This window comes from Fibroporia radiculosa, assembly GCF_000313525.1.
Source record: "Fibroporia radiculosa TFFH 294 genomic supercontigs, scaffold7846, whole genome shotgun sequence".
NCBI lineage: Eukaryota > Fungi > Basidiomycota > Agaricomycetes > Polyporales > Fibroporiaceae > Fibroporia > Fibroporia radiculosa.
Genome location: NW_012133450.1, coordinates 4865 through 30407, shown reverse-complemented (window position 1 = coordinate 30407; position 25543 = coordinate 4865). Strand labels below are relative to the sequence as shown.

The 25543-nt window shown below is 52.9% G+C and overlaps 8 protein-coding genes across 8 annotated transcripts; 2 read left to right on the top strand and 6 right to left on the bottom strand.

Moving 5' to 3' along the window:
• Positions 1-1775: 1775 nt before the first annotated feature.
• On the top strand, positions 1776-3974 carry FIBRA_06545 (uncharacterized protein; the record flags this gene model as incomplete). Its single annotated transcript, XM_012328265.1, has 8 exons — positions 1776-1957; positions 2010-2070; positions 2129-2210; positions 2266-2354; positions 2422-3008; positions 3061-3137; positions 3193-3331; positions 3791-3974. 8 exons carry the CDS (start codon positions 1776-1778, stop codon positions 3972-3974), a joined length of 1401 nt encoding a protein of 466 aa, XP_012183655.1.
• Positions 3975-4359: 385 nt separating this feature from the next.
• Positions 4360-4851, bottom strand: FIBRA_06544 (uncharacterized protein; the record flags this gene model as incomplete). The annotated part of the gene is made up of 1 exon (XM_012328264.1): positions 4360-4851. One exon carries the CDS (start codon positions 4849-4851, stop codon positions 4360-4362), a length of 492 nt encoding a protein of 163 aa, XP_012183654.1.
• Positions 4852-6785: 1934 nt separating this feature from the next.
• FIBRA_06543 (uncharacterized protein) lies at positions 6786-9250 on the bottom strand (the record flags this gene model as incomplete). The annotated part of the gene is made up of 16 exons (XM_012328263.1): positions 6786-7118; positions 7177-7395; positions 7456-7497; positions 7552-7565; positions 7616-7660; positions 7720-7778; positions 7836-7868; positions 7932-8025; positions 8075-8142; positions 8197-8300; positions 8353-8396; positions 8453-8740; positions 8792-8864; positions 8916-9022; positions 9077-9104; positions 9167-9250. 16 exons carry the CDS (start codon positions 9248-9250, stop codon positions 6786-6788), a joined length of 1635 nt encoding a protein of 544 aa, XP_012183653.1.
• Positions 9251-9603: 353 nt separating this feature from the next.
• On the bottom strand, positions 9604-11799 carry FIBRA_06542 (uncharacterized protein; the record flags this gene model as incomplete). The annotated part of the gene is made up of 13 exons (XM_012328262.1): positions 9604-9679; positions 9729-9754; positions 9822-9895; positions 9958-9985; positions 10045-10066; positions 10120-10195; positions 10261-10331; positions 10388-10462; positions 10514-10846; positions 10905-11003; positions 11052-11417; positions 11474-11572; positions 11624-11799. The coding sequence occupies 13 exons, from the start codon at positions 11797-11799 to the stop codon at positions 9604-9606; spliced, it is 1521 nt and encodes a 506-aa protein (XP_012183652.1).
• Positions 11800-12488: 689 nt separating this feature from the next.
• On the bottom strand, positions 12489-15178 carry FIBRA_06541 (uncharacterized protein; the record flags this gene model as incomplete). The annotated part of the gene is made up of 16 exons (XM_012328261.1): positions 12489-12673; positions 12732-12772; positions 12826-12998; positions 13052-13085; positions 13147-13174; positions 13223-13376; positions 13430-13537; positions 13595-13620; positions 13675-13798; positions 13855-13879; positions 13935-14097; positions 14150-14315; positions 14383-14507; positions 14553-14624; positions 14676-14780; positions 14839-15178. The coding sequence occupies 16 exons, from the start codon at positions 15176-15178 to the stop codon at positions 12489-12491; spliced, it is 1869 nt and encodes a 622-aa protein (XP_012183651.1).
• A 940-nt stretch (positions 15179-16118) lies between these two features.
• Positions 16119-19015, top strand: FIBRA_06540 (uncharacterized protein; the record flags this gene model as incomplete). The annotated part of the gene is made up of 7 exons (XM_012328260.1): positions 16119-16307; positions 16366-16458; positions 16509-16661; positions 16714-16872; positions 16925-17075; positions 17129-17489; positions 17590-19015. 7 exons carry the CDS (start codon positions 16119-16121, stop codon positions 19013-19015), a joined length of 2532 nt encoding a protein of 843 aa, XP_012183650.1.
• A 182-nt stretch (positions 19016-19197) lies between these two features.
• Positions 19198-20065, bottom strand: FIBRA_06539 (uncharacterized protein; the record flags this gene model as incomplete). Its single annotated transcript, XM_012328259.1, has 5 exons — positions 19198-19599; positions 19652-19666; positions 19737-19769; positions 19820-19863; positions 19921-20065. 5 exons carry the CDS (start codon positions 20063-20065, stop codon positions 19198-19200), a joined length of 639 nt encoding a protein of 212 aa, XP_012183649.1.
• Positions 20066-22824: 2759 nt separating this feature from the next.
• Positions 22825-24131, bottom strand: FIBRA_06538 (uncharacterized protein; the record flags this gene model as incomplete). The annotated part of the gene is made up of 5 exons (XM_012328258.1): positions 22825-23356; positions 23412-23500; positions 23554-23757; positions 23810-23947; positions 24000-24131. The coding sequence occupies 5 exons, from the start codon at positions 24129-24131 to the stop codon at positions 22825-22827; spliced, it is 1095 nt and encodes a 364-aa protein (XP_012183648.1).
• Between the last annotated feature and the right edge of the window lie 1412 nt (positions 24132-25543).

The following is a 25543-nucleotide window of genomic DNA, read 5'->3' as shown; positions in this document are numbered from 1 at the left end:
TGCTGTACCGCCGCCTCCCCTGGCGTAGGCGGTGGCGGTGCCGACGTAAGGGAAAATGATATAGGGCGGTGCGAGCGCTGAGATACAAGGACAAGCAGCCTGTAAGGTACACACGATATCAGCCATTAGCAGACGGCGTGGAAAAGGGGCATACATTTGCTGCAGCCTAGGTTGTTGTAATGTTGGGCTGTCTGGGATCGCTGCTTCGCCGGAGGTGGTGAGACGTCCATACATGCGAGGAAAGGCAGGAAGTATCACGCGATCGCGGAACGATTCCAGGGCGACGGTTCGCACATCAATCTGCGACGACTGGAGCATAAGCGAAGATATAGAACCTTTGGTGTTCGCTCCAGCGATCGGCGATGTGGTCGGCTTATGGGATTTGGGCACGCGGTACAGGGATGAGAGCAGTGGCTCTGTTTGCAGCGGGAGCAATGCCTGGCCGCCCGTTAGATCTAGATGAAGTCGACGACGTGTAAAGCACTTACCCCTTCGACATAAGGCAGCACCTGATCCCAAAAGAATCCCCACACTTCCACGACGCGTCCAACCAGTTTCTCATCCGATATCTCCGTCAATCTTGCGTTCAGTGTCACCATGCCGGACGAAATAAGTTCCGCTGCATCATTCTCCAGGACCGCAAGCGCTTTCGATGGCGACTGTGAAATGACGGCCTGGATATGGCGTTTGACCAGGTGGTTGAGATCTTCGCTACGAATATGCTATATAGTATCTAAGATCGAATAGTGGACAAGTCTACTCACATAGGGATTCGTAGTGGCTCACCGTTGAAGAGTGGCAGAACATATACATGCAGTGACTGCCAGGGGTCTCCCGGAGAGCTCGCCGCGGTGCTGGGTACAGTGGTTGCGACCATGTTGCTGACCGATTGTGCGGGCGCAGAGTGCGACGGCGCGAGGGCGGGGAGGTGCGAGTGCGCAAGGTTGCCTAGGCGATGCATTTCTCGAGAGACGAGCTTTGAGTCATATGTTCGCGAAGTCTGGCATAGGGAACGATGTGAACACGTATACGCATACGGAGGCAAATGAGGAAGAGAGCGTGCGGAATTGAACCTAATATCTGGCTTCTGACTGATGGATCACACGGCAGGCATAGGGGCAGGGTTGATTGCCTCATATGTTTGTGGAAGGCACAGCTCCTGTACTGTTTATCGGGGACTCGTGATATGGGACACCCACCTTTGTTGGAGACGTATGCCCCTTTGTCTGCGACGGAGCGGACGCCATTGCTGGAGCAGGAGATGGTGTGGATTCGCGGGGGACGAACGTGTGAGAGGAGTCTGTACGTGAATGTGTACGCACTGGCAAACCGCTACGCTGGCTGCTAGACCCGCTGGATGAAGACAATAGCTTCTCGGACAAAAATGCGAGCCTCTTGGAAGGCTGGAAATCACCGCTCACATCCTGATAAACTCCACCGGAGACGCTCTGGAGCAGCGTTGCGCGTGGTGTGTCGTCCTCGTGGCTCGAGGACCTTCGTTTCTCTGGTCTGTGCAAGCTGCTGTCCTGCGAGGATCGTCGGCCCATTTGGCCAGGCATGCGTGCGTAAATGTGGATGAAGGTGATTAAACGAAGGGCGCGGGGATGTCGTTAAAGGTATAACCAGCATCAAAGGCAGTCATAAAGTAGTGGGAAGACAATTTGCGCCAGACACCGCAGCGACGAGGGAGGAGAGGAAAGGGAGGGGAGAATGTGAGCGCGCGCGTCGGCGACCACCACATATCGTGTCAATATCTCCACAAATTCCTTGTCCGGATGTATGGCTTAACTCGTCTTTCTCGTCCTCTTGCCTTCATCACCCGCAACTTAACTACAGCCCCACCTCATCGGAACCTCACAGTGCTTGCTGTCGAGTCTTCTGCAGACGATACTTGTGCGGCAATAGTCACCTCGGAACGTCAGATTCTCTCCAATGTCGTGCTGAGGCAAGACAGCTAGTATGACCAGCTCTTCACATTCTCTCATAAAATTATTCAAATATATCCGCAGTCATGAAGCATACGGTGGAATACATCCTTATGTTGCCATTGAGGCCCACCAACGGAATATGGTAAGTAACTTTGCTTCTAGCCTTCTCTTCGACATCTCATGCTCTGGTCCGACGCTAGCCAGGAGCAGTAAGAAGGGCGTTGGAGGAGGCTAGTATGTCAATAAATGACGTTGATGGGATAGCATACACACGAGGCCCTGGTACGTTTCCAGAAGCTTGCTCACCTCCATCATATCTGAACCACACATGCTTCAGGAATCGGAGGATGCCTTAGCGTCGGGTCCAACGCCGCCAAAACTCTCGCTGCGGCACTGAACAAACCTCTCGTCGGCGTACACCACATGGTTCGTCCATCTCTCACATCGTATGCTTTTGTGGAATGCTCAAACATCCTATCTCACTCCTCTCTAGCAAGCACACGCCCTGACGCCTTTCCTCACGACGCCTGTCGACTCGCTCCCCACATACCCCTTCCTCACGCTCCTTGTCTCGGGCGGGCACACGCTTCTCCTGCTTGCCAGCTCGCCACGGACGTTCCGCACGCTTGCGACGACCCTCGACGAGAGCATCGGCCGCGCCTTCGACAAAGTGTCGCGCATGCTCTCGCTCCCGTGGTCTCAGCATGGGCCCGGCGCCGCTCTTGAACAGTTCTGCATGAGTGGCCCTACCTCCGATCCCGTCGAAGCGGAATCGGAAGAGCGAGGTGCGCGATCGCAGGCAGAGCTAGAGGCGCCGCACATCCCGCTGCCGATGCGCGGTCGGCTCGCCTTCTCGTACACCGGCTTGCACTCAACCGTGGAGCGTTTTATGCACGCGCGGGGTGGCATAATTGACGAGCACACTCGATACGCGATTGCGACTCGATTTCAGATGGCCGCCGTGGGCCAGCTGGAGGAGAAACTTGCACTTGGACTGCGCGTGTGCCGGCGGAAGGGAATTGACATCCGACATCTAGTGGTCAGTGGCGGAGTTGCAAGCAATATGTTTTTGCGACAAAGGTGTGGACGCTAGTACGCATACTGTAAGGGTATTCGCTGACGCCGGTCCCAGACTAAGAGCGTGTTTGGATGGGGCTAGCCCCGACGTTCCGATCTCTCTGATTTTTCCTCCCCCTTCTCTCTGCACTGGTAAGTATTGCTGCGAACTTGTTTTGTACTATCGTAGTACTGATGACTATCATAGACAACGCGGTCATGATTGCATGGGCGTCCATGCAACGCTTTCTTGCTGGTGATACGGATGATTACACTATCGAGTTGCGCTCAAAATGGAGTGTAGAGGATTTAGACAATTCCGCACCCAAACTGGAACTCGACGATTTGTAAGTATAATGCTCGTAAACATTAGTAATGATTATAACATTAGCTGAAAAGCTTTACAAACCGGTTCTCAAGAGGACTGACAGTTCAATGCCATTGACAAAATATGAGTGAGATCTTGTACAAATAACCCAACGATCCAAACGAGAGCGTTTTGTCAACGCAATCAAGAAGCTATATGCTACAGTCACCAGGGAATGCAAGGTAAGTCAAGAATAGATAGGTGTAGTTCCATGAACCCTTTACGTCAAATTAATAATCATATCCTGGTCTTGGGTATCGAGTTGCAGGGTGCTGGCCTGTGGCGACGATGCTTCTCTTGCAAATTGGTATCCTCGTCGCTTCGGCGCAATAGCTGGCCTGGATTCTGCTTCTTCAGAGTCGCTTTCAAATTCGATAGCATCGATGTTAGCAATTTCCAGCGACCGCTTTCTCTTCGTTTGTGCTGAGGATCATTGAAGCGGAGACAGCAAAGGGAAGGGCGTGGGCACCGACGAAGGGACCTTTGGAAGGCTGGACATAGGCTCATTGTTCCACAACGCAGCTTCGCGGTATGAGGGTGGCAACCTTGGGAATCCTGAAGACCTCGTCGCGCCTCATTTCGTTGGACAACAGCCTGCCCTCCAGACTGTCGTGTCTGCTTGAGCTTCGTCTTTGCGGCTGTGTGGGTGTTCTTACGGGGAAGTACACTCAAAATCCACATATGCATCCCATTTGCTTATGGGTGGGTCATTCCTCTAGAAGCAGGGAATGATCACACGCAGCCGCCGTGAAGGTACTGCCAGTCGATTGTTTAGCCCGCTTGCGTCTCAGAGGCGCTTTACCCTTCCTTTGTCTGTGTTAGCAGCCATCGAGGGGAGAGGAAGAGCAATTTGATCGGACGCAATTTTTACCTGCTCGATAAGGACCGGCTGAGACAAGAGGTCACCGCCGTTTACAACGAGCTGGCCTGAGCCATCAGGGTTCAGAAACGTGAAGAGAAAATCACATCTCCTAACCAGCAGGGACGACTCCCTAAATGGGCTGATTATCACTGAGGAGTTACGAGGCGTCTGGCTTGGTCTAGGACATATGCTCTCATCCCCGTTCGGCTACTCGTCGTCTCGTCCTGATCTGCGTGAGCGATTACCCGCTGGTCGAACTGGCGAGCGCGCCTCGGTGTCACCGTCGGTGACTCCGTCATCAACCTGGGTTTTCTTACGTTTTCCCCGGACCGTTTCCTCGCTTGTTTCGCTTCCTCGGCAGCCTCGAATCTTCGACGAGCCCAGGGTGCACCTGGCTCATGGTTGACGCTGGAAGCCAGACATCCATGACGCTCAAAGGATTCGGAGGCGGTGGTCGCGCCCTGCGCATTGTCCTGTGAGCTACCCACTAGGAAGTCTGGAACCTCGTCGTCATCGTCAAAATCATAATCGGCGGCACCTTTATGCGGAAAAGCAGGCCCTTTGTGCTTGCCTTTTATCGCCACGTCCGCCAGATAAACAAGCTGGGTAGGATCAACCTCGACACGAGACTCGAGCATGTTATTAATCGGTACGGGTCGCCTGAGTCCAACGATTTTGCCGATGGGCGGATAAATTTCGTCTTCACAGGCATGGGCGGGAGTCGCATCGTCTCACCGCATGAATGCCGCTGCTCGCCGATCAACATCGCTCGGGTTGAGATATTTAGTAACGAGAAAGGCCAAATTACCAACTTGCCTCGGCTTTCGGGGGCCGCAATGGGCCTGCAGTATCGTTGGGGCCAGCCCGAATTCGCTTCGTTTCTTTCCTTTCCTTTCTTGTCTGTCTTCAACGCCGCACGCCGTAGGGTAGCAGCCTTCCAGAGAACAGTCCGAAAGACGTCTGGGTACGAGACCATCCAGAAGCATTTGATGACTTCAGAGTGATATCCCCACTCATCGAAATGGTTTTCGACAAAGCTTGTAGCCTTTGCAAAGCTTAGATACCCATTGTCACGCACAGCGCCGTCACCATGACGTCCCTCGCGAGCACTGGTGACTGGGTTAGCATAATACTCAAGTACAGCTAAGTCTGGGAAGTTGACCGGTATGGACAGTGATGGGTAAGTGTGGCGCAATAGTTCATGTGCGTTGGTATGAATTTCGGTGTTCTGTTCTGTTCGCCAGCGAGCCAGGAACGCATGAATGTTCTGCACGTGGCGCCTCTCCCAAGCTGTGAGCAGCTGCCCAAGTGAGTGAGGGCATGTGCAACTGCGGACCGAATCTGCTAAGTTGCGTCGTCAGCTTTACGTCCTACATTAGTGTTAACAACCAATGTTAGCATACCTGATCATAGTCTCTTCCAGAATAGGGCGAACCCTGGTTAGCAGAATCTTCGGATGTGTTCGGGTAGCCTCTGCGGAGATGATAACGACATAATACTTGCTTAATTTTCCACTCAGATCGCGAGGGATTGGGCTTGTTCTCCGTCAAGGTCAAGCCCGAATTTGGCAAGATGGAGTCGTAAGTATGGGGCGCGATTCTTCTAGCAAACCCACTCACTTCTTGATGATGCTTTTGGCTCCAAATACAAGTGTGCCCACATCATCAGTACTTATAGCGTCAATGGCCCCAATCTTGTTCAGATGGGCAAGTTCTGTTTCTGCGTCGCCCAAAGCTTTTAGGATCATAATCAGCTGCAGAACACGAGGAAACGAGTAGTCATACCAATCGTCATTCCATTCCATAAATTTCTAGTACTTGTTCATCCCGATAACGAGTGCATGAGAGAACCTGATTTTCTCATTTTGCTGTTTCGCTTTACTTTAGGTTTCCCTACGCCATCGAACACAGACAGTGGGACAAACGGCAACTCTGCAAAGCTGCGAACACGGAAGAATAGAAGTCGTAGCCCAGGATTTTGCCTCCCTTGCTGAAGCTTGCATGCTGCAACCAGATGCTGGCATCGACGCCTACTCGGTAGAGGTGACGGCATGACTCAGCATTTTTCTCAAAGACCTCAACCATGGCAAATGTTGCGAACGAGCGCGACTGGCCAGCGTTGTTGAAGACCTGAGACAGACAACCAAACATGTTATGAAAGGAAAATCTGTTTCGTGAAATTAGATACTCACATCTCAAAGTCCATGGTATACCTCCATTACAACCACGCGATCGAAACACCATTGCAGAGATACGTATACTAAGCGCCTAGGCTCAACAATTCGCCGATGTACATGAATTTCGAGATCACAAATATTGAGCTCACCTATTGCAGTGCTCTCATGCGATACCTCATACTCTAAATTGAAGGGAATGAGCATCGGAGAGACTCATTGCAAGTCCGAGTCCTTACAAAACACGTCTCGTCACAACGTAACCGTTTCGTGACCAGACGCGTTCAGTAGCGTGACTTTTATTACCTGCTGCTTCAGATTGGTCAAACAGATATAGCATTATGTGCATCGTAAGTACTAATATGAAAGCAGAAACATCTACAATCCACAAAAAGCAGATTAGACTGAGTCTGGATCAGCAATATTGGCTTCCTCGGCAACTATCTCCGCTTTCGATCCACGTTCGAACAGGAATGAGACAGTCCCCCCGGGAACTTGGTCCACAGACAACGGAGGGGGGTTTGCAGCCTTGAGGTTGTCGAGGTCTACAGCGTCCAGGAGGGACAACTTCCGATTCTGAGTTGCATTATCCGACAACTTCTCTGTAGGCGGAGAGTATAGCATATCACCCAGAATATCGTCCTGGATTCGCTCATAAGCACCGCGCTTCAGGCAATTGATATGTGTCCATTCGCCCAAGGCTGCTAGTTGGGCCTTCTTCTGTTTCATGTACTATACCAACCATGTCCGTCAAATGTCTAGCACTCATCGTACAATAGAGGATGCATACCGCTCGGTCCCGCTTCTCGATCTGTTCCGCATCGACCTGTGATGCAACGACGAAGCTTGCAGGCGCATCTTCACCGCTGCTGTAATCTTCTTCTGCAGGCGGAAGCATGCCACCCAACTCGCTCGTCGCTGCACCATCGCCAGTCGACTCGCAAGGGCACTCTAGCAGATCATGCGTGTGGCAAGCGGTATGTGGATGGATAGTGAAGATGTCTTGTAACTAAGGAGAGAATTAGCGTCAGCAAGTATTCAAGAATTCTTGGGTGTAAACTAAGTTCACATCTTTACGGGTAAAGGAGTCCGACTTGGACGCGGAAGGTCCCTATAACAATTGCTTTAACGAGAACGATGAACTGGTATACTTGTGAGTGCCTACATCTCCCATCAATGCTATGGGGGAAGTATTAGTCTCTACACGACTTAGGGCAGTGGGCACGCACAGTTGCTTAGTCCCAACTTAGTCACTTGCCGCTGGTATATTTTCTCTGTTGAAATTCAGTATATATATTGCGAAAACCAATGTAGTAACCGCGATTTCATTCACCATCGATGGTACCAGCGGTCAGAAATCGGTATATGAAAACGGGGCGCTTCTGCCCATCACTAAGACATGGGTCAGCCCACATGATTGCGTGCGATATGGAGAATGCAAATGCTGACCGATGAATACGAGCCATAGACTGGAGATCATGACTAAATGCAACAGTCAATCCAGCGAAGCATGTGCTACGGCGAGCCTCAGGCTCTCAGACGCACCTTGGATTCCAATCTGAGTCGATCAGACAGAGTCTTGAGGCGCCGATGAGGTTCAATCCGACGCCTCCAGCCTTTGAGCTCAGAAGGAATATGACTAGGTGATTTGTCAGACTAACTTATCTGGCTTTATATTATACACGCACAGCGCTTCGCCTGGTTTGATTTGTTGAATTCGTTCACGTATTCTTGTCTCTTTGGGGCCGGCGTTTGCCTGTGAAAATATCAGTCAGCTTTTTCCAATTTCACCGGCAAGAGCGCAGCATACCCATCTAGGCGGTGGTATGTGTACGCCTGCTTCTTGCAAAATGCTTCCACGAGATTTAGCGTAGACGTATAATGCGATACAATGATACACTTCTCATCCGTGTGCTACCCAAACGGACCTATCAGTATAGGGTAGTTTAATTTAGTGAAAGACTACCTTATGCAGTGCACGAAGTAGATGAGCAAGAGCCGTGAGCTTGCCTGTGCAACGAGACGGTCAGCATTTCAAATAACCATGAAGAAAGCCGAAAGTTTACCGCTGAGAGTCACATCGTCCACTCGAGCCCTCTCCGGGAGTAACTTGAGGGCTTCCTCAATCGCGTTCTTTTTGATGACATCACCACCCTGGTCCGCTCTATTTTTTGCCTGGTCTAAAGTAGCTTTCAGCAAAATCGGACTGTTGCTGATCTTCGTCAGCATGTTGATGAGAGCCAGTGACTCCGCTGTGGAGTTCCTAACAAGGTTGTCTAATCTATCCGCCGTAAGAATCTTATTGAATATCGACAGCTGGACCTTGGTTGGAGTAACGAATACAACATATTCATCTACGACAGTAGAATGAGCCAAAGAAGATGAGCCAGAAAAATTAGACATACGCTTCGGAGGCAAATATTTCTTCAAGATGGTAGCGTCTCTCCTGAGTACGAAGCTCCGGGCAATAGCTGAAAGCTAACATATCACCTTAGGACCTGTTGGATACACAAATCGTATGACTCGTACCTGGGCCGATCGAGCCTCGCCGAGTTCCGTCTCCTTCGCAGAAGACCCTGGCGCTCGGCTCTTCAATATAGGCGTCTCGTACACTTTGCGGAATATGTTGTAGTCATCTATGTGATAAATGAGGTCAGCTCGACCACATATGCAAATTGACGTCGACCCACCGAGAAGACCCGGATTGCAAAAATCAGCCTGGAAATACGTGCGCCAGTCAGCATAGTTCCACGTACAGGTCGGAGGCGTGAGTCCCTCACCATCGCATGGAATTCGCCTAAATCGTTTTGAATCGGGGTACCCGAAAGAATAATCCTCCGAGGTGTTCGTAGCGCCTCAAACATCGTCGATGTTTTGTTATTCGCTGATTTAAGTCTATGTCCTTTACAAATGACTAGGACATGATACCCTATATGATTTAATGAACATGTCACACTGACCCTCATCACAAATCACAAGACCGATGGGGGGGCTAGCGTAGTCAGCGCAGGTATCACGGTGAGAATGAGTACATTATCCTTACATGCAATAGGTCAAATCGGCTCTAGAGAGTACCATGTCAATGTGCAGAAGCCGGAAAATGGTGACACTAACATCACTGAACGAAGGCGTTCATAGCCAATAACTAGCACTTGGTGTATCCTTCTAGAACGGAAGAAAATTTAGGACCTGTGCTTCCAAATGATGAGAAGCGGTATTACGAGTTGATGAACTGCTTGATCACAGCCTTGTCCTTGTCTCCAACAAAGATACCCACTCTATCCTTTCCGAGCCTGGATGACATATGAGCATGGGCGCACACGTTGACACCGATAGGCTAACCATTTGTGGAATTCATTCTTCCAGTTCTACGTCGAAAGGCGTTAGGATGGAGACACGGGATGTCAGCATTCACCATGCAACAAACCCACTCACACTGATTAACGTAACCGGGCACACAATGAGGATCTTGCCGACAACCGGATTGCCACTCGCATATGGGTTCTGCTCTGTTGCGAGAATGACGAGAAGTCAATGATCTCGGATCTAACCGCGAGTTACCAATACACACTGAGTAATGTCCAGCACAACGTGATCGTCTGTCATGGCATCGCAGAGGTTATCATGAGGAAATGAATGGAGATATGCTTTTACATACCTGTAGTGTCTTGCCCATACCCCTGGGTTTCTTGTCAGAATCGCATGCATACTATAAATCCAGTGACAAACCGACATCTCGTCGGCCAATATGCAGCCATAGCCCTCGTGTTTTCTCAGTCCTATGACACATTCATATAAGAACTTGACCCCTTCGATCAAAGACATCCAAACTACTTTCAGTATAATGACATGGATTCCCTCGCTGAGGACCCACCTTCAACCTGATGAGGCCGCAGATGCCGAGCAAGTATTGGATCAACGACCACATCAACGACTGGAAGATTCCTGTAGCATATGTCCATAAGACGAAGTATTTCATCTCCAGGTAACTCAATGCTCACTTCTTGTTGTGTTTTGCGGCATGTTCCTTGGACGGTGCCTTCATGACGACAGCCCCTTCAGCTTTGGGATCATGTCTGTAAAGACCAATTATCAAGAAAACGGTAGCTAGTGATTCAGACACGTACAATGGTCCCTTAGGTTTGGGCTGCGCCGTGCCTTTGCCATAGAAAGACGTGGGCGGTATGTACTTCTGTGCAGCAGATACAGACGATCCTGGGGAGTTGTCCTCCGATTGCGGCTGTTCACTACTTCGTCGAACACTTAGAAGGAACGATTCCCGGGTCTGGCTACGAGGAGGGGTAGATATAAGCGGATCCACGCTAGACTCGTCGGACGCCCCAACAATCGTCGGTAGTTCCGACAGGGAAATCTGGCTGTCAACCTCGATCTCTCTGCCGCCAATGAACGCAGAGTAGCCAGTGTGAATCCGGATGCCGTCCCATGACTTGTGCCCGAGTCTGCATGTGCGATTTCTCAGCATCGCAGACTCTCGAGCGGCGAACAATCATTGCGTACATGAGACCTTTCTCGGAGATCAGAGTGAGCTTCTCCCCCCGAAGCGTAAGAAAGGCGTCCCCGTCCCACGTTTTGTGTTTCCTCTGTTGCGGTTTCCGCCTGTATGCGCATATAGCCAATTATAAGCCTGAACTAACCGCCGCTCACCAATTCACAGTCCAAGACGAATCGTGAGCCTTCTGCTTCAGAGGTGTTTCCCCAGATGCAACCAAGTTGATGGGTTCTAGTTCAATACCGCGTTTACTGGTTGCGGTATTGGATGTCATTGTCGGTGGTTTGAACGAGCTGAGCGCCTTTGGACGAAGAGGCGTGAACTGTCTCGACGATGCGCCTGAGATAGGTGGCACCAGCAGCGGGGATGTCATTGCGTTCTTTGAGAAACACGTTCCACGGTAAAACTCGGATCGGTCCATGGGACGGTCGACCTCCAGTTCCTTGCCTCCGACCGTGAAATTCGCACCCTCAGTTATCTGGTGTAGGCCCTCGATACCATGCGGACGGCCCGACACAAGGCTTCAAAGTGCTGTAAGAGCTTGCAACGCGTACTCCAGTCGAGTTTGCGCACTCACAGCTTGCCATCCATGTCATACAGTGTGCATGAAGGATCACCCACGACCAGTACGGCGTCGCCGTCCCAAGTCTTGTGCTTCTTGTACTGCGGATTTCGCCTGCGCCAGCTTGAGTCAAATAACTAAGACGTATCTGAGAATCGAGCGTACCAGACCACAAACCAATACTTCATTCCCGCCGAAGTCTCGCCCGCAGCGCGGCCGTGCCCTGAAACGATCGAGTCATCTTCCGTCGCCTGTCGCTTGCGGCCGGAAATATTGGGGTCATGGATTTCGTTTTTACGCTTTATGCCTACTCCCCCTTGTGGGTTCTGAAAGGCGGGCATTCGGTGAACGATTAAGAGGAGACGAAGGTATGAGTGAACGCGGTTGTGGCTCAGAACGGTAGCCTTTGACGACGCGTCAAAGGTCTATCACGTGGTCGTGTTAGGCTTGAACTATTAGGTAATTGTAAAGCACTTTAAGCAACACTAAGCATGTGTGTGACTAGTAGGTACTAAGATTAACCAAGATTGTAACCAGTGTTACTTCGAATTCGTCATGATGCTAGGGTCGAAAGTTTTTGCTATTGTGCACGCTGATGGCGTCACGCACCCCATTCGACGAATCCCTAATCTAAGCGGAGCCGCAGTCTCCCATTTTACTATTTTTGCATCACCTTTCCGTCGCACTCAACTCCCCGGAAGCCCCGAATCTGATAATATATATTCGCGGGAAGCTCATCGCCCACCGTGATGGGACCAACTTGCCATACTCACTATCGCGACTGTAATAGCCCGGCCGGCTCTATACCCACAAACACCGTCAATCCGGCTTCAGCGGAGAGAACAACACGGACTATGAAACGCCTTGAATTTCATCTACAAAGATCAAGATTCGGTCTCCACCGCTTGAAATAACTACATATACACGGGCGTGGGTACTATCGCCGGACCCAGCCTCGCAAGGCGCGGCGTATGAAGAAATAACGGTACACGCACACCAATATATACAGCAACTGTCCAGGTTTCAATTTTTAGATCGAGCCGTAAACAGCCCGGCCGTCGAGCACCGTGGCAACGACAGTCGTATCCAGGATGGTGTCTGCAGGGACGGACATGATGTCCTGCGAGAGAACGACATAGTCCGCGTGTTTTCCTGCAACAATAGATCCGAGTGTGTCTTCGGAGAAGGATGCGTATGCGGGGTCAATCGTCATCCCTGCGCGAAATTAGCCATTATGTGACGAGCCCTTGTGGAACCCAACCCGCACACGCACCTTTCAATGCTTCCTCGCGCGACATACGCTGCTCTGGGAACCTAGATTATGGACATTGGCAACCACGCCTGCACGGTTTATGAGAAGCACGCACCAGCCGCCTGGTCCATGAGGCGAGGTGCCGTCTGGGGACAGCCGCGTAATAGCGGCGTAGAAGCCTGCAAGGGGATTCATGTCCTCAACTGGAAAGTCTGAGCCCAATGTAATCCGCGCGCCATAGTTGAGGATACTCCGGAAGGCATACAAGCCCTTGACGCGCTCAGGACCCTAGATGAATATTATTATATCCGTAGAAATCGCAGAAATAAGGAGATGCTTACTAGCCGTTCCTCTCCGAACCACATATCACTTATCCTAGAACCAAATAGAGTTAACATGCATGGCTGGTGGGTGGATTAGCGACGGAAATACGCACGCATGGGTTGGCTGAATGCTAGCAATGACTGTGAAATTATGAGCACTCAGGTCATCCACGGATTAGAATGTCTCACCTCCTAGGTTCCCGAAACGAGCCATGTCAGCTTCAGCTAGAATCTGAGCGTGCTCCAGGCGTGGCCGGAGGGCAGACACGTTAACCCCCTTCAACGCTTCCTCAAACGCGTCGAGCACCACGCCGTTGGCACGGTCACCGATCGCGTGGACGTTCTGAAATGACATTCATCCCTGATACGACAGAACCAGACGCAGTCAATGCTCACCACTTGCCATCCATCCCGCATGAACCTCGGTATAATGGAGTTCAATACTTCTGGCTCGATACGCATGAATCCTCGTGTTTCTGGGTTGTCAGCGTAGGGTTCGTACAACTCCACACATATGTCAGTAAATCTAAGAACACAGAGACAGAATGGAAGTGCACTTACTGCGGCTCCGCCTGTTCGGAGAGCACCTGAGCAAGGAGGTCAATAAATTCGTACCAATGCCAGGAATCCATGCAACCGACCATCCGCAAAGACTTTGATGCTGCGCGCCGTCAGTCGATTGTTTCCAGCCCCAACGATTTTCGACACGCGGTCTCCCCAATAGTCAGCGTTCTCGTCGTAATATGTCATTCCGTAAATGCGTATCTATTCAAGCGGGAGTCAGCCAAATTTCAAGAGCACACTCGACTTTGCAATCTCACGGGAAGCTTCCCCTCGTCTGCCTGCCTGCAAAATAATGAGCGGTCAAACAATGTGCCGGAAAAAATCTCACGAGACTAACCTGCGGAAGAAGTCAAGTGAAAGGGGGCTCAAGCCGGCGTCATGAATAGCCGTCAATCCTCGCGCGAGAGCCTCCTTGACAGTGGTCGCAAAGCGTTTCTCCAGCATTTCATAGGTGGGATCGGGTCGGACCACCAAGTCCTGAGCATTGTCCAGGAACACTCCTGATGGAAGAATTTGTGAAGAGCTCTCTAATTGGGGTATGTGAGCCAATACCTGTGGGCTTGCCGGAAGAGTCGCGAAGGATGGCGCCTCCAGGGACTTCCTCGGGTATTGGCTCCATTAACTTTAGCACTGTAGATGAGATCCAGAGCGCATGCCCATCCTTGCTCTGGAGAACGATGGGCCGCCCAGCAACGTCAGGGTCCGATTCAAAGACGTCCTATGATGCCGCAACAACGCCAGAATAAGCTTTGGGAGGTGACGATTGTGAACGATTCGATACCGACATAATTTGGCCATTCCTCCTTCTTCCACTGAGTGTGATCCCAGCCCCAGCCCTCCACATACTTTGACTTGTCGTTTCGTAATTCTGGATTAGACAGAATGTAATCTTTCACCCTCGCAACAGTTTCTACGGCAGGTCAGCAAGGGTGTAAGAAGATGGCTAAAGTATTACCTTCAGCCGTATGTGCGCCCTCTAGAGGAATCTGTTTCATAGCACCATACTCCAAGATATGTGCATGCGAGTCTGTGAAAGTATCAGAAGCGGAGGATGCTGCGACCTGGCTGGCTAGCGTACCGCTCAAGCCCGGAACCACAATCTGGCCCGGTTGGATGAAATGGACCCTAAGCGGTGATGTGGTATTCTCGCCAACAGACCTCGGCCATCGGTGTTGGACCTCGTCTGGATGAGGATGGCCTTTTCAGCGAGCGTACACCCCAGGCAAATAATGCGTACTCACGCAAAGATCCGGCATCTGCAAATCGAGATCCATGCACCACAAGGCATTGCACGCGAGGATGTGCGTCATGGGCGGTGAAGATGTTATTGCCGTCCGGGGAACAGAGGGCATAGGAATCTGGGGGAGTGGTTGCAAGCCGTGATGGGAGCAGGAAGTAGCCCAAGGACAGCGTCAGAGAGATGACGAGGACGGTGAGCGGAGTGCGGCAGCATACGCCTAGGCGAGGCGGGGCAGACTTTGAGCCAGTCGAGGCAGATGAGGGGGAGTCTGCAGCCGACTTTCTATCGCCTCCCTGTGGACGGGGACGGGACGAGGAGGGAGGGGGTTTGGAGGAGGGCATGTCTTGCGAGGGGGACGTCCGTGGTGCCAGTGTGCGGACTCGGGGCCCCCCTTAAGTACCTGAGCGTGGGGCGCCGCATGAGAACAGCAAGACTTCGGCAAGGCGTAAAACACCTAAGAACTGGCGGGGCCCCTGTGCGGGGAGCCTAAATTCCAGCCAAAAGCAGCACATGCTTCGAGACGCGAACAGGTGCGATTTCAGCCTTTGCCTATCTTGAGAGCATAATTTCAGTTCCCATGCGCGCCTTTCCTCCCCTTGACGCCCTTCCTGGCGCCTTTGCAGCGCCTAAGGACGCCCATCAGATTAACCAACTGAAGCACTCATCGGCGGAGGCGCCACCGTGAGCGCCCACCATCCTGCCCTCAGCTTCCGCCTTGTCCTCTAATGCACTCCGCATCACCGCGAGGAAAAATATAATCTGCGGCCCTGCCGCTTGTCGAGTCGCGACGGAATTCCGAAATGGCGCGTATTGCGGACCTTTGCACAATCCTGCGATTTTCAGCGTCGCCACTGGCTCAGCATCTCGGAACAAATAGTCGATGGCAACTAACCACGTCGCGGGATCTGCACGGGACAAACGGGAGCGTCCATCTGAGACCGGGGGCACTGCGCCGGTGTCGAGTGCTTTCTACACACCTTCCAAAAGCGGACACACAGTCCGCCATCAATGCTTAGGTAATATTTTATATTTTGGCGTCTGTGTAATACAAGCCAGCGGCGTGCTAAATCCGCGGAAAACATATGGGCGCTAAGCCTTGCAACGCCGCGTGCGCCACGTCGCGCCTTGGCGCCATTGACGACCTCGCGCCGCTTGTCGGAACATGAGCCTCAGCCGCCGCCATTTCTGCTGAAACCGTGGTCCACTGCATAGCCGGCAGCAATTAGACACCCTCCTCCTTGCCCAGTGTCCCCAGTGCCTCCCCTCGCACTGGCTGGGCCCATGCCTGTCCCCGACATCGTCCGCCAGAGGCTCCAGCCTCTCTCCGCGCTGCTCACCTCGAACAGAATCCTCCTCTACACCGTATTCAGTTCGTGTGCTGTCGTCGGAACAGTAGCAAATGCCTGCAGGAGTTATCCCAATTTCTATTCCGTCGCTATCTACCTCTCAAGGAGTAGTCGAAGCGTACTAGTGAGTGCCGCCGTTCTTCGTCCCAACCCGCGCGGATTGAATGTACCTCTTGCTCAAGGTGTTAGCCAACTTTGGTCTCCTTCTCGCCCTGCTCTTTGGTCGCATCCTCCAGCGCCTGTTCTTTGGTCCATTGCAGCCTCGTGAGGTCGAGGTGCGACATCTGCATAATCTGCGGAGCCTTGCCTAACCTTGCGCATACAGCGGCTCTACGACCAAACATGGATATTTGTGACCGAGTCCTTGCTGGCGTTCACCATATTTCGGGATGACTTTGATATTCCCTTTGTGCTAATGTTTGGGTTTCTGCTCTTCGTAAAATGCTTCCATTGGCTCATGGCAGATCGTGTGGAGACGGTGAGGTTTCTCCGTTCATAGTCGCTCATTCGATCCTGACGCCTACCGCAAGATGGATCAAACTACCTATCCGGGCCCTCCTGTGATTTTCCACATCCGGATGAATATGTTGTTCTGCCTGCTGTGGGGGATAAATATCGTCATGTTTTCATTTGCGGTAGAAAGCACTCTCACGCATGGAGTGGGCGGTATGGTACTCTTTGCAAGCGAAGTGAGTACTGATCTGTTCGATCCAAGTCCTGGTTTCTCATATGGGTCATCAGTATGCTATATTGATGGCCAGCGCTCTCAACGCAATGGCAAGGTATATTTTATCTCTAATCGATATCCGGAGAGCGCGTCAGAGGGGAGGCGAGAATGCACCCCCAATGGAGAATAAGAGCATGTATGTGTTCTACATTGAATTGGTGACTGGTGAGAACTTCTAGATTTTTGGACCCTTGAACATAAACTGAGCTTCGGCACAGACTTTCTCAAATTGGCCACCTACCTGGTCTTCTTCATGCTTATCCTCACCTTCTATGGATTACCTCTAAACATCGTACGAGACGTTTACCTTACTGCTCGCTCGTTCATCACACGACTACGGGCACTTGTTCGATATCGCAACGCCACTCGAGACATGGACCGCCGCTATCCCGACGCAAACGAAACGGATTTATCAGAAATGTCCGATCGGACTTGTATCATCTGCCGCGAGGAAATGGTTTCGCGGAATCATCAGCCACTGCCTGGCGCTGCATCAGCCGAACCGCAGGCGCCTACTCATCACGATGGGCCGAATATGACCCCGAAGAAATTGCCCTGCGGTCATATTTTCCACTTCCAGTGTTTACGATCGTGGCTGGAACGGCAACAGAGTTGCCCAACATGGCTAGTCGAATTTTATCTGCATTTCTGATTGGATTGTCTCATGTTCTCATTGTAGCCGCCGCACCGTGTTAGAAACGGACACTCAGAACCAACCCCAGACACAGGATCGTCCGGGTGCCCGACCGGCTCCTCCACAACCTGGCGCAGGCCCTCAACCAGGACCGCTTGCTCAAGCCTGGCTTGGTCGTTTCTTTGGTGTTCCCGCACAGCCAGGTGGATTGCAGGGGCCGCTCGTGCCTGGCCAGTTTCCTCCCGGTGGCCTACCACAGCAGCAGCAACCCCAGCAGCAGGTCCCTAATGCAGGCTGGGTGCCGGGTCAAGCACCTCCGTTCTACATCCCTGTACATTATCCCCCACAAGGTCAGCAACAACAGCAGCTACCTCAACCGCCTTTTTTCAGAGGCTTCCATGGTCCGGGAGGTGCCTGGCAGCCGTGGGGTATGGACCCTCAATGGTTTGGTCCACCTCAGCCTGGCCAAGCGCCTGCCCAAAATCCGCCTCAAACGCAACCACCGCCAACACAGGAACCAACCGGGGTCGTTCCCGGTCCAACGCCTACTGTGCCGAGCGAACCTGGTCCCGCACCAGCGCCAACGGCGTCTGCATCGTCATCGGCATCCGAATTGACGCCCGCGCTAACACCAAGAGAGGCTGCGATGCAGGCCGCGATACGGAGACTGGGTTCTTCGCAATCTACATCTTCCGCGCGTGATGGGTCTTCGAGGGGTCCTGCGGCGATTTCCGCTGGTCAGACAGAATCTTCGAGGAGCACAGATCCTAATACATCCGCCGCATCCGAACCGTCTTCGGGTCCTACTTCTACCGAGACGGGACCTCCATTGACGCAACCAACCCAGACCGGCACCAGGCTGGACGTTCCATCCCTTGTTCCATTGTTCGACGTGAGTCCAGCCGGTGCTGCCGCCCGCGCGGCTACCCTTCTTCCACCATCATATGGCTCGCACACTTCACCATTCTCTCGCAGCCAAGGCCAAAATGCATCAATGGTGTCCCAGGCGCCATCGGCCCATAGCTCGCATCCACAAGCTGGCTCCTCACGCTTCCCACGCACGTCTGCCCCCGTCCAGACACATCTGCCGCCCACGCTTACTGATCAGCAACTGGCCCAGTTGGATCGCTTGACCCGGGATGCGATCGACGAACGCCTGCGTGTGTTGGAGGGCGTGTCGAACACTGTGTATCGTTGTATCGAGGAGCTCTCACGTGTTCGAAGCGTCCTGCCCACGTCCCCCAGCATTGGCTCGGCTCCGCCGCAGGGACAGGAACGGTCGGCTGCAAGTACTACAGCAACCACGAATCTGTCTGGCGTCGCTGGGGGAAGCGCCGCCAGCCCAGCCGCTGTGGAGCCTGTCAACGCTACGTCGCCTACGATTTCCGGTGGGGACGAGTGGTCAGCTGAAGTGGGCGACGCGAACGCAGGGCGTCAGAACGAGCAGTCTTCGTCTGGCACTGCGTCATAGACAGATATCTATCCATGGTGTACTAGCATGTGCATTGTTGTTGAATTGTTGGCTTGCTGTCGGGCCTGCGGCCCCGAGCCTTCCTCCGGACAACTCAATGGGAAGGATGTGTTGTTGTACTCCTATTATATGGATGTCATGTGTACAATATAATGTGCGTTCATCAATGAACAGAAGCCTGATCAGGCTGGACGCGCCTCCGCAGCGAGTAGCGCCTCTGCGCGTTTGCGCACAAGATCGCTGTCAACAGACGACCGGTCGACTTTTGTGTAAAATGCTTTGTACACGAGACCCAGAGCTTTACGAGAGCTAGCCTCACCGGCCAGCTGAGGGTGTTCTGAAAATACTTGCCGAAGTACACGGTCTATTTCTGCCTCGGGGAGAAGCGGTGGAACAAAGGCCTGCAACAGATCTGCTTCGTCCTTCTCCTTCTGCGCTAGATCAGAACGAGACGCTTTCTCAAATTCGGCGGCGGACTCCGTCTGCTCGTGGATGATAGGATTAGCCCATCGGGCGCGTGCGAAAGAGGGAGCGGAGGGAACTTGCCCGTCGGAGGACTGCTTTTCGGAGGATCGCAAATATAGCTGACGACGAGGCAGGCTCGACGCGGCCTGGTGCCTTGTCGGCTGCGTATACCTCAGCAAGGACAGACTGCGGCAGCAGCCCACCACGAACAGAGAACACGTCAGAATGGCGGCCAGCATAGAAGGGCGCGGCTTACACGAATTGCCGTCGACTTCATCGTGTTCTTGCTCTGTGTGTGCGCAGATCAGCTGTCTGTAGCCTGCATGGAAGCACACGCACCCTCATCGCAGCCTTGAGCTCCGTCGTCAGCTGCGCGCGGACGTCTGCAGGTAATTATGATCAGCCTCCCATTCAATATTAGACCGCGTGCGCTTACAAACCTGTGATATTATCCATTGAAGAGGTGGTCATTCTCCGCAGCAGCGCATTCTGGGTTCTTGGAAAACCAGAGCCAGAACGCAGGACCATTTTGAACATGGTGACAGCAGTCCCGAGCAGCGGAGGCTTGAGGCGATCCCGCGACATCTCAGACTACTCGGATCAGGTGACCAAGGCGACGCGCCTTCGACGCGCTCAAGCGCCCGGGCTCGCTCCGAGTCCCTGACCATGTCGCCGGGAGCCCACAATCCAGGTAAGTAACATTTGTGTAACGCTGTCGGCGACAATTTCGCGTTTAGAGCTGTAATATATCTAGGTTTGCACGCGGGAACCTTTTCGCCGTGCGCAAAGGCGCCCTGTCCCACGACTAGTCTCCCCATTCATCCACTTCGAGTGGATTCATGCGGAAGGTATCCGCGGATTTCCTCAAACATTATTCTGAGAATACTTTTCTATATATAATGCAGGTGATTGGAACGGGTCAAGATGTATGAGCGCTGACAGGTAAGTCACGATGGGTCTGCGGAGGCTAATTTGGCGTCCGCACAGATCTTGAGGGCTTGTTCTGTCACGGTGTCTGGGCAAAACCGCACGGGGATTCCCTTCAGTTCATGTGGGATTCGCCAACGCGGTGGGTCGTGAAACGCTCGACCTCCGCACGTCTGGCTTGAACACTCAGAGGCGCTACCGCTACTTCACCATGCGAACGATCCGGAAGCGCACACTATAATCTTGGGCTACTCTATCCCCCTTGGTATTCGATTACTGGAGATTTAGTTCCTCCAGACTTACGCGGGGGCGCCGTGTTTTCACGCCGTCAGCTTCTCCTGGCGCTTCCATCGAGCATGTGGTAAGCTATAATCGGAGTTTGCAGCCATGTTATCTCAACGGCTGCTCTACACTCTCTGGTCTTAGGTTACCCTACGACAGGTTCTCATCGGCGGAATTTGTCTTACTGTCGTTCTGCAGACGACTCGTCGCCGCGAATCTATGCTATCGCCCAGAACGCAACATCTCCACGTTGGAGCCGACGCTGCTAGTCCATCTAGACAGCTACACTTACTATTAACGCACTGGCGGAAGTTGACGGCGCACAATGTGCATCTGCATCAGTGGGACGCGCCAATGCTCTGGGATATCTCTTCGCCACTATCACACACCGTCTGGGTCGACTTATGCTTTGCTGCTTTTCCTGATGGACACCCTAGGCGAGAAGACCAATTTGACATACACAGACTGGCGTTTCGACTCAACTACCGCCCCAAAAGATGCTGATAATCTGTATTGAAGGGCCCACTTCAAGACCACGCTGTTTTCTATCTAGGCTGCGAACTTCGCCTGCTGACGCGATACCATCCTACCCCGGCGCAGGCCGCTGCTTTTGGTGAAGCATGTGGCTTTGATTCCTGATACCCGGCTCCATATACCTGGGTTTCGCCGCGCCCTCTAACGTTGCTGAGCGCTTGAGCCGCTCGGAGTCAGTCCCGAAGTCTTCATCTTTGTCACAAAGACATCAAGATCCGATCCAGCTAGAGGTCGTGTCAAGTCTACATCCTTTCATCATGAACCAGTTGTGCCAGCCGACTTTCCTAATGCCGCTGCTTCCTCCAGGTGTGTAATTAACGACACTCTTAAGCGTCGCAGGCAATGTAGACAACGCCTTCCTGAGTCCGGTCTATATCTGGAGACTTTCATATACTGGTACGTGACGCCGCCGCCGCATGTTTTACGCATGCTCATGTACACACACGACGCTGTTGTCGGACAACTGTTTAATAAAGTTACCGACGACGCCCCCGGCCTAGTCTACGGTCGTCCCATCGTGTCGCGCGTACGTTATGATTGATTGATTGATTACTATTCGCATTGTATTGACGTGATTTGTGGCACCCGTCAGTCTCTCCCTGCTTCAGGCTGTACGCGAATGCATTCTCTAACGGCTAGACTCCTGCTTTGTCCGTTCAGCATATTTCCTCGGGTCCACTCGGCCACAAGCACGTTACACTCTTACTACAACACGGGGAACGTGTCTCCGCATTGCTCGATGGTCCTGCTGACTACAACATCTGCTGCCTACACTCCCCTCGAAATCTCCGTGACAATTGCTGTATAAGGCAGGTCGAGGCTACCAGAGAAGATCTCGCTTGCGCTCGAACAGGATTTCGACATCGATCGATGCGCGAGTAGTCCAACCGGCCGTGGCTTGCCCAGGTCTATGCTGGTCTATGCAGCATGAAGGGCTAGCGGTGAGTCATCCACCTGCTTGTAGCCGTCGAAAGAAGGCCTATCAGGCCAATCAGCAAGCGGAGCGCTCGAGCACCAGCTCCAACTTTGCAGATTCACATTGCCTTGAGCAGGCTGCCTCCGTCTCGCAAGTCACTGCGATTACGCATAAGGTATGCGATAATCTCGCTTCAGATGTCGCTGAGTTGAATTTCCCTTCCGGCATCCATCCAGAGTTATGTATGTAGGACTTGTCCATGATGAAATTGTTGGGATACTGTACCCACGTGGTGGTGGATACGAACGGATATGAACTGACATTGATCGGTCAACGACAGCGCGGCAGCGCCTCGTGAGCTGCTACATATCATACTTACCGGCCCGCCTCTGTGGATGAGCGCTCTAAGGTTGCACAGTACACCGCAATGGTGTCTTGCCAGTGCCCAAGACACCAACACCGAGCGGCGTGTTCAAAATAATAACACTTATCGGTAGGCGGACGTCATGTGTGCAAGAGCCAGCCATTCATGGCCTGTTAAAGACTGACATCATGCTTTGATGGCCACATGGATGCGATTCTAATTTCTATTATTCGGCGTGTTAGATAAGACCCTCAGACGCGAAATGCGTATCTCGACAGATATGTACATGTGAATTGAGCGCTACCCATTCCAGCAAACCTTTCACTTCGACCTCTTGTAAATCTTGTCCAGGAAGGTCTTGAACACCTCTCGCCTCAAGACGGCCTGGCCTGCCGGTGCTTTCGACGTCACGGGTATCGTCTCGATGAGACCCATGATGCGCTTGTGCGCCGCTTCCTCGTACTCTTCGTACAGCGCGCGGATGCCAATCTCCTCGTACGTCGCCTTTATGCGGGCCTCGCACGCGGCATCCTTGCGGCCGTAGTTCTCATCGAGCACCGCGCGCTGGGCAGGCGTCGCGCGAGCGAGCGCGGTATTCACGCACCACGAGCACTTGTTGTCAACGATGTCCGTGCCGATCTTCCCGATCTGCTCTGGCGTGCCTGCATAGTCGAGGAAGTCGTCCTGCACTTGGAAGTACTCGCCGAGCGGGATGAGAATCGACTGCGCGAGTTCGTACGGGTCTGGGCCCGCAGCTGCGGAGGCGGGCTGGATACCGCACATGTACATGGCAACCGCAACGGGGAGGTAGAAGGAGTAATACGCGGTTTTGTGGATGACGATAAGCTGATGTCTAAAACCAGACATACTCACTATCGAGGACTTGTGTGGAGCATGGTGGTACTTACCTTTCAAGGGAGAAACGATTCAGGTCTACATGGTTCTCGGGGGCTGTGAGAAGGTCAATGAGCTGGCCAATCTCTGTTTCGTACGTCATCTGGCCACCAGTTAACCAGACATTCCACTCGGAAGATTTCATGGCGGGCCCACCTCCATAAACAGCTCTACGAGATTGATATAGTATGGCTCAGGGCGAAAGTGCTTCTTTATCAAATAATAGATGGCCATTTCGAGCATAAACGAGTCGTTGACAGCGATCAGATTTACGCCCTCCAGCCTGTAGTAGCACGGTTGGTCCCGGCGAGTGATTGACGAATCCATCATGTCATCCGAGACTAGGAAGAACGCTTGCAGCTGGACCACCATGATAAGGCGGCGTATCGCATGAATGCAGGGACAAGCTCACCAGCTCGACACACCATCCGAGGACGGCAGCCTTGAAGTACTCGTCGTCCGTCAGACTCCTGCCCTTGAGGATTTCGACGGTGTCGACTACGGACAGGCCGCGGTTGAGCTTCCCACCCGGGACGTTGTACTCAAGGTTCTACAGAGGCTCGTCAGCGCAAGCCCTGACAGTAGGAATCTACAACACCCACCCTGCGATACCAGTCGAGGGCAACCTGAGGCATATTCTTAGAAGCCAAGTGGGCAACAAGTTCATCGAGGAGGACGGAGAAGACGGCCTCGAACTTTTGGCGTTTCTGTGCTTTGGCATCCGCTTTCGACATGATGGTGTGAGGTCAGGATAGAGAGTGTGGATGGCGGAGACGGCTGCTCGTATATATCAGCGGGCTTGAAGGGTGGTGCCACTACTGTTCGCTCGCAGGAACCCATAATCTGCGTATAATCGATCGTCCGATGAGACTTTATCGTTCGACCGGACTCTATTCTCCTGCCAGCGTGTCCATTACGTCCCTGGAGACTTTCTCGCGTTGCCCACGCCTGACTAGACGCGTTTCGAGGATGCTGAAGCGAGAATTTCTGCGAACAAGAGGCAAGACAAAGCGAGTTTCGCGGCCCATTTGAAGCGGTCACCTCTTACACGTACGGCGCCTTGCCCGTGATTTCCTTCCACCGTCCTTGACATCGTCCACGTCGGCGGCCTCGAGCACAGATGCGGCTGCCTCGTCTCTTGTCCACGACGACCTCACCCCGACAATGTCAAAGATCTCAGAAACCGCCCCCGTGTCCAGCTTTATCGACCTCCTCAGTGCCCTTCCGTCTCCACTCACAACCGCCCTCGTCGGCCTGGCCCCTTACATTTCCCGGCTCCGTCAGCTCACACAAATCTTGAGCTGGAAGTCGCCATGGAAGGACAGTTGGATCGCACTCGCGGTGTGGTGGGCTGTATGCATGTTGCCCGAGACTGGCATAAGGTGAGTCGTGTGCCCATCGTCTCCACACAAGCCAGCTAGACCTCCCGCACAGATATATTTTCCCAGTAGCCATCGTCTTCGGCTTCAATCTAGCCCACTCGATGATTTCCAAGTATGCTGTTGCATCTCCGGTGACGGAAGAGTCTCTCCAACAGACCATTTCCGACCTCACCATTATCCACGCCCTCCTGCCTACGCTTTCCCCAGTGCTCCGCTGCGCTCCAACAAACTCGATTTCTCCAGTAGTCCTTTTGCGCGTCTTTGCGACTTTGTATGCTCCTTACATCCTACTGACTTACATTGTACGCCTCCGGGTATTGGTCGCCATTGTCGGCACCATCCTCCTCACTTGGCGCGCACGTTGGGCTGCACTCATTCGTCGCGGTCTTTGGCGCAGCGCTCATGTCCGGTGGACTGTTTACCGCGCACGGGCATTAATCACTGGTTTGCCTTTACCTCCAAAGATCGCTCCTTCAAGCGCGGAACCTGCAACCGCCTCCGTGATGGCCGCCGGCGGCCCAGGCTCCACCACGTCTGCCGTCCTACAGCCCGCACACTCAGTGCGCTTCCTCTTCACCGTGTACGAGAATCAGCGCTGGTGGATGGGTCTTGACTGGACCGCCGCATTGCTCCCGGGCGAACGACCGTCCTGGTGCTCCGCCGCACTGGGGCCCCTCTCGCCGCCTGCGGCGTTTGCGCTCCCTGCGCCGACGATCGCGTACGTGCCCGCTGTGGACGGAACGCGTGTACGGCGCACCGCGCGT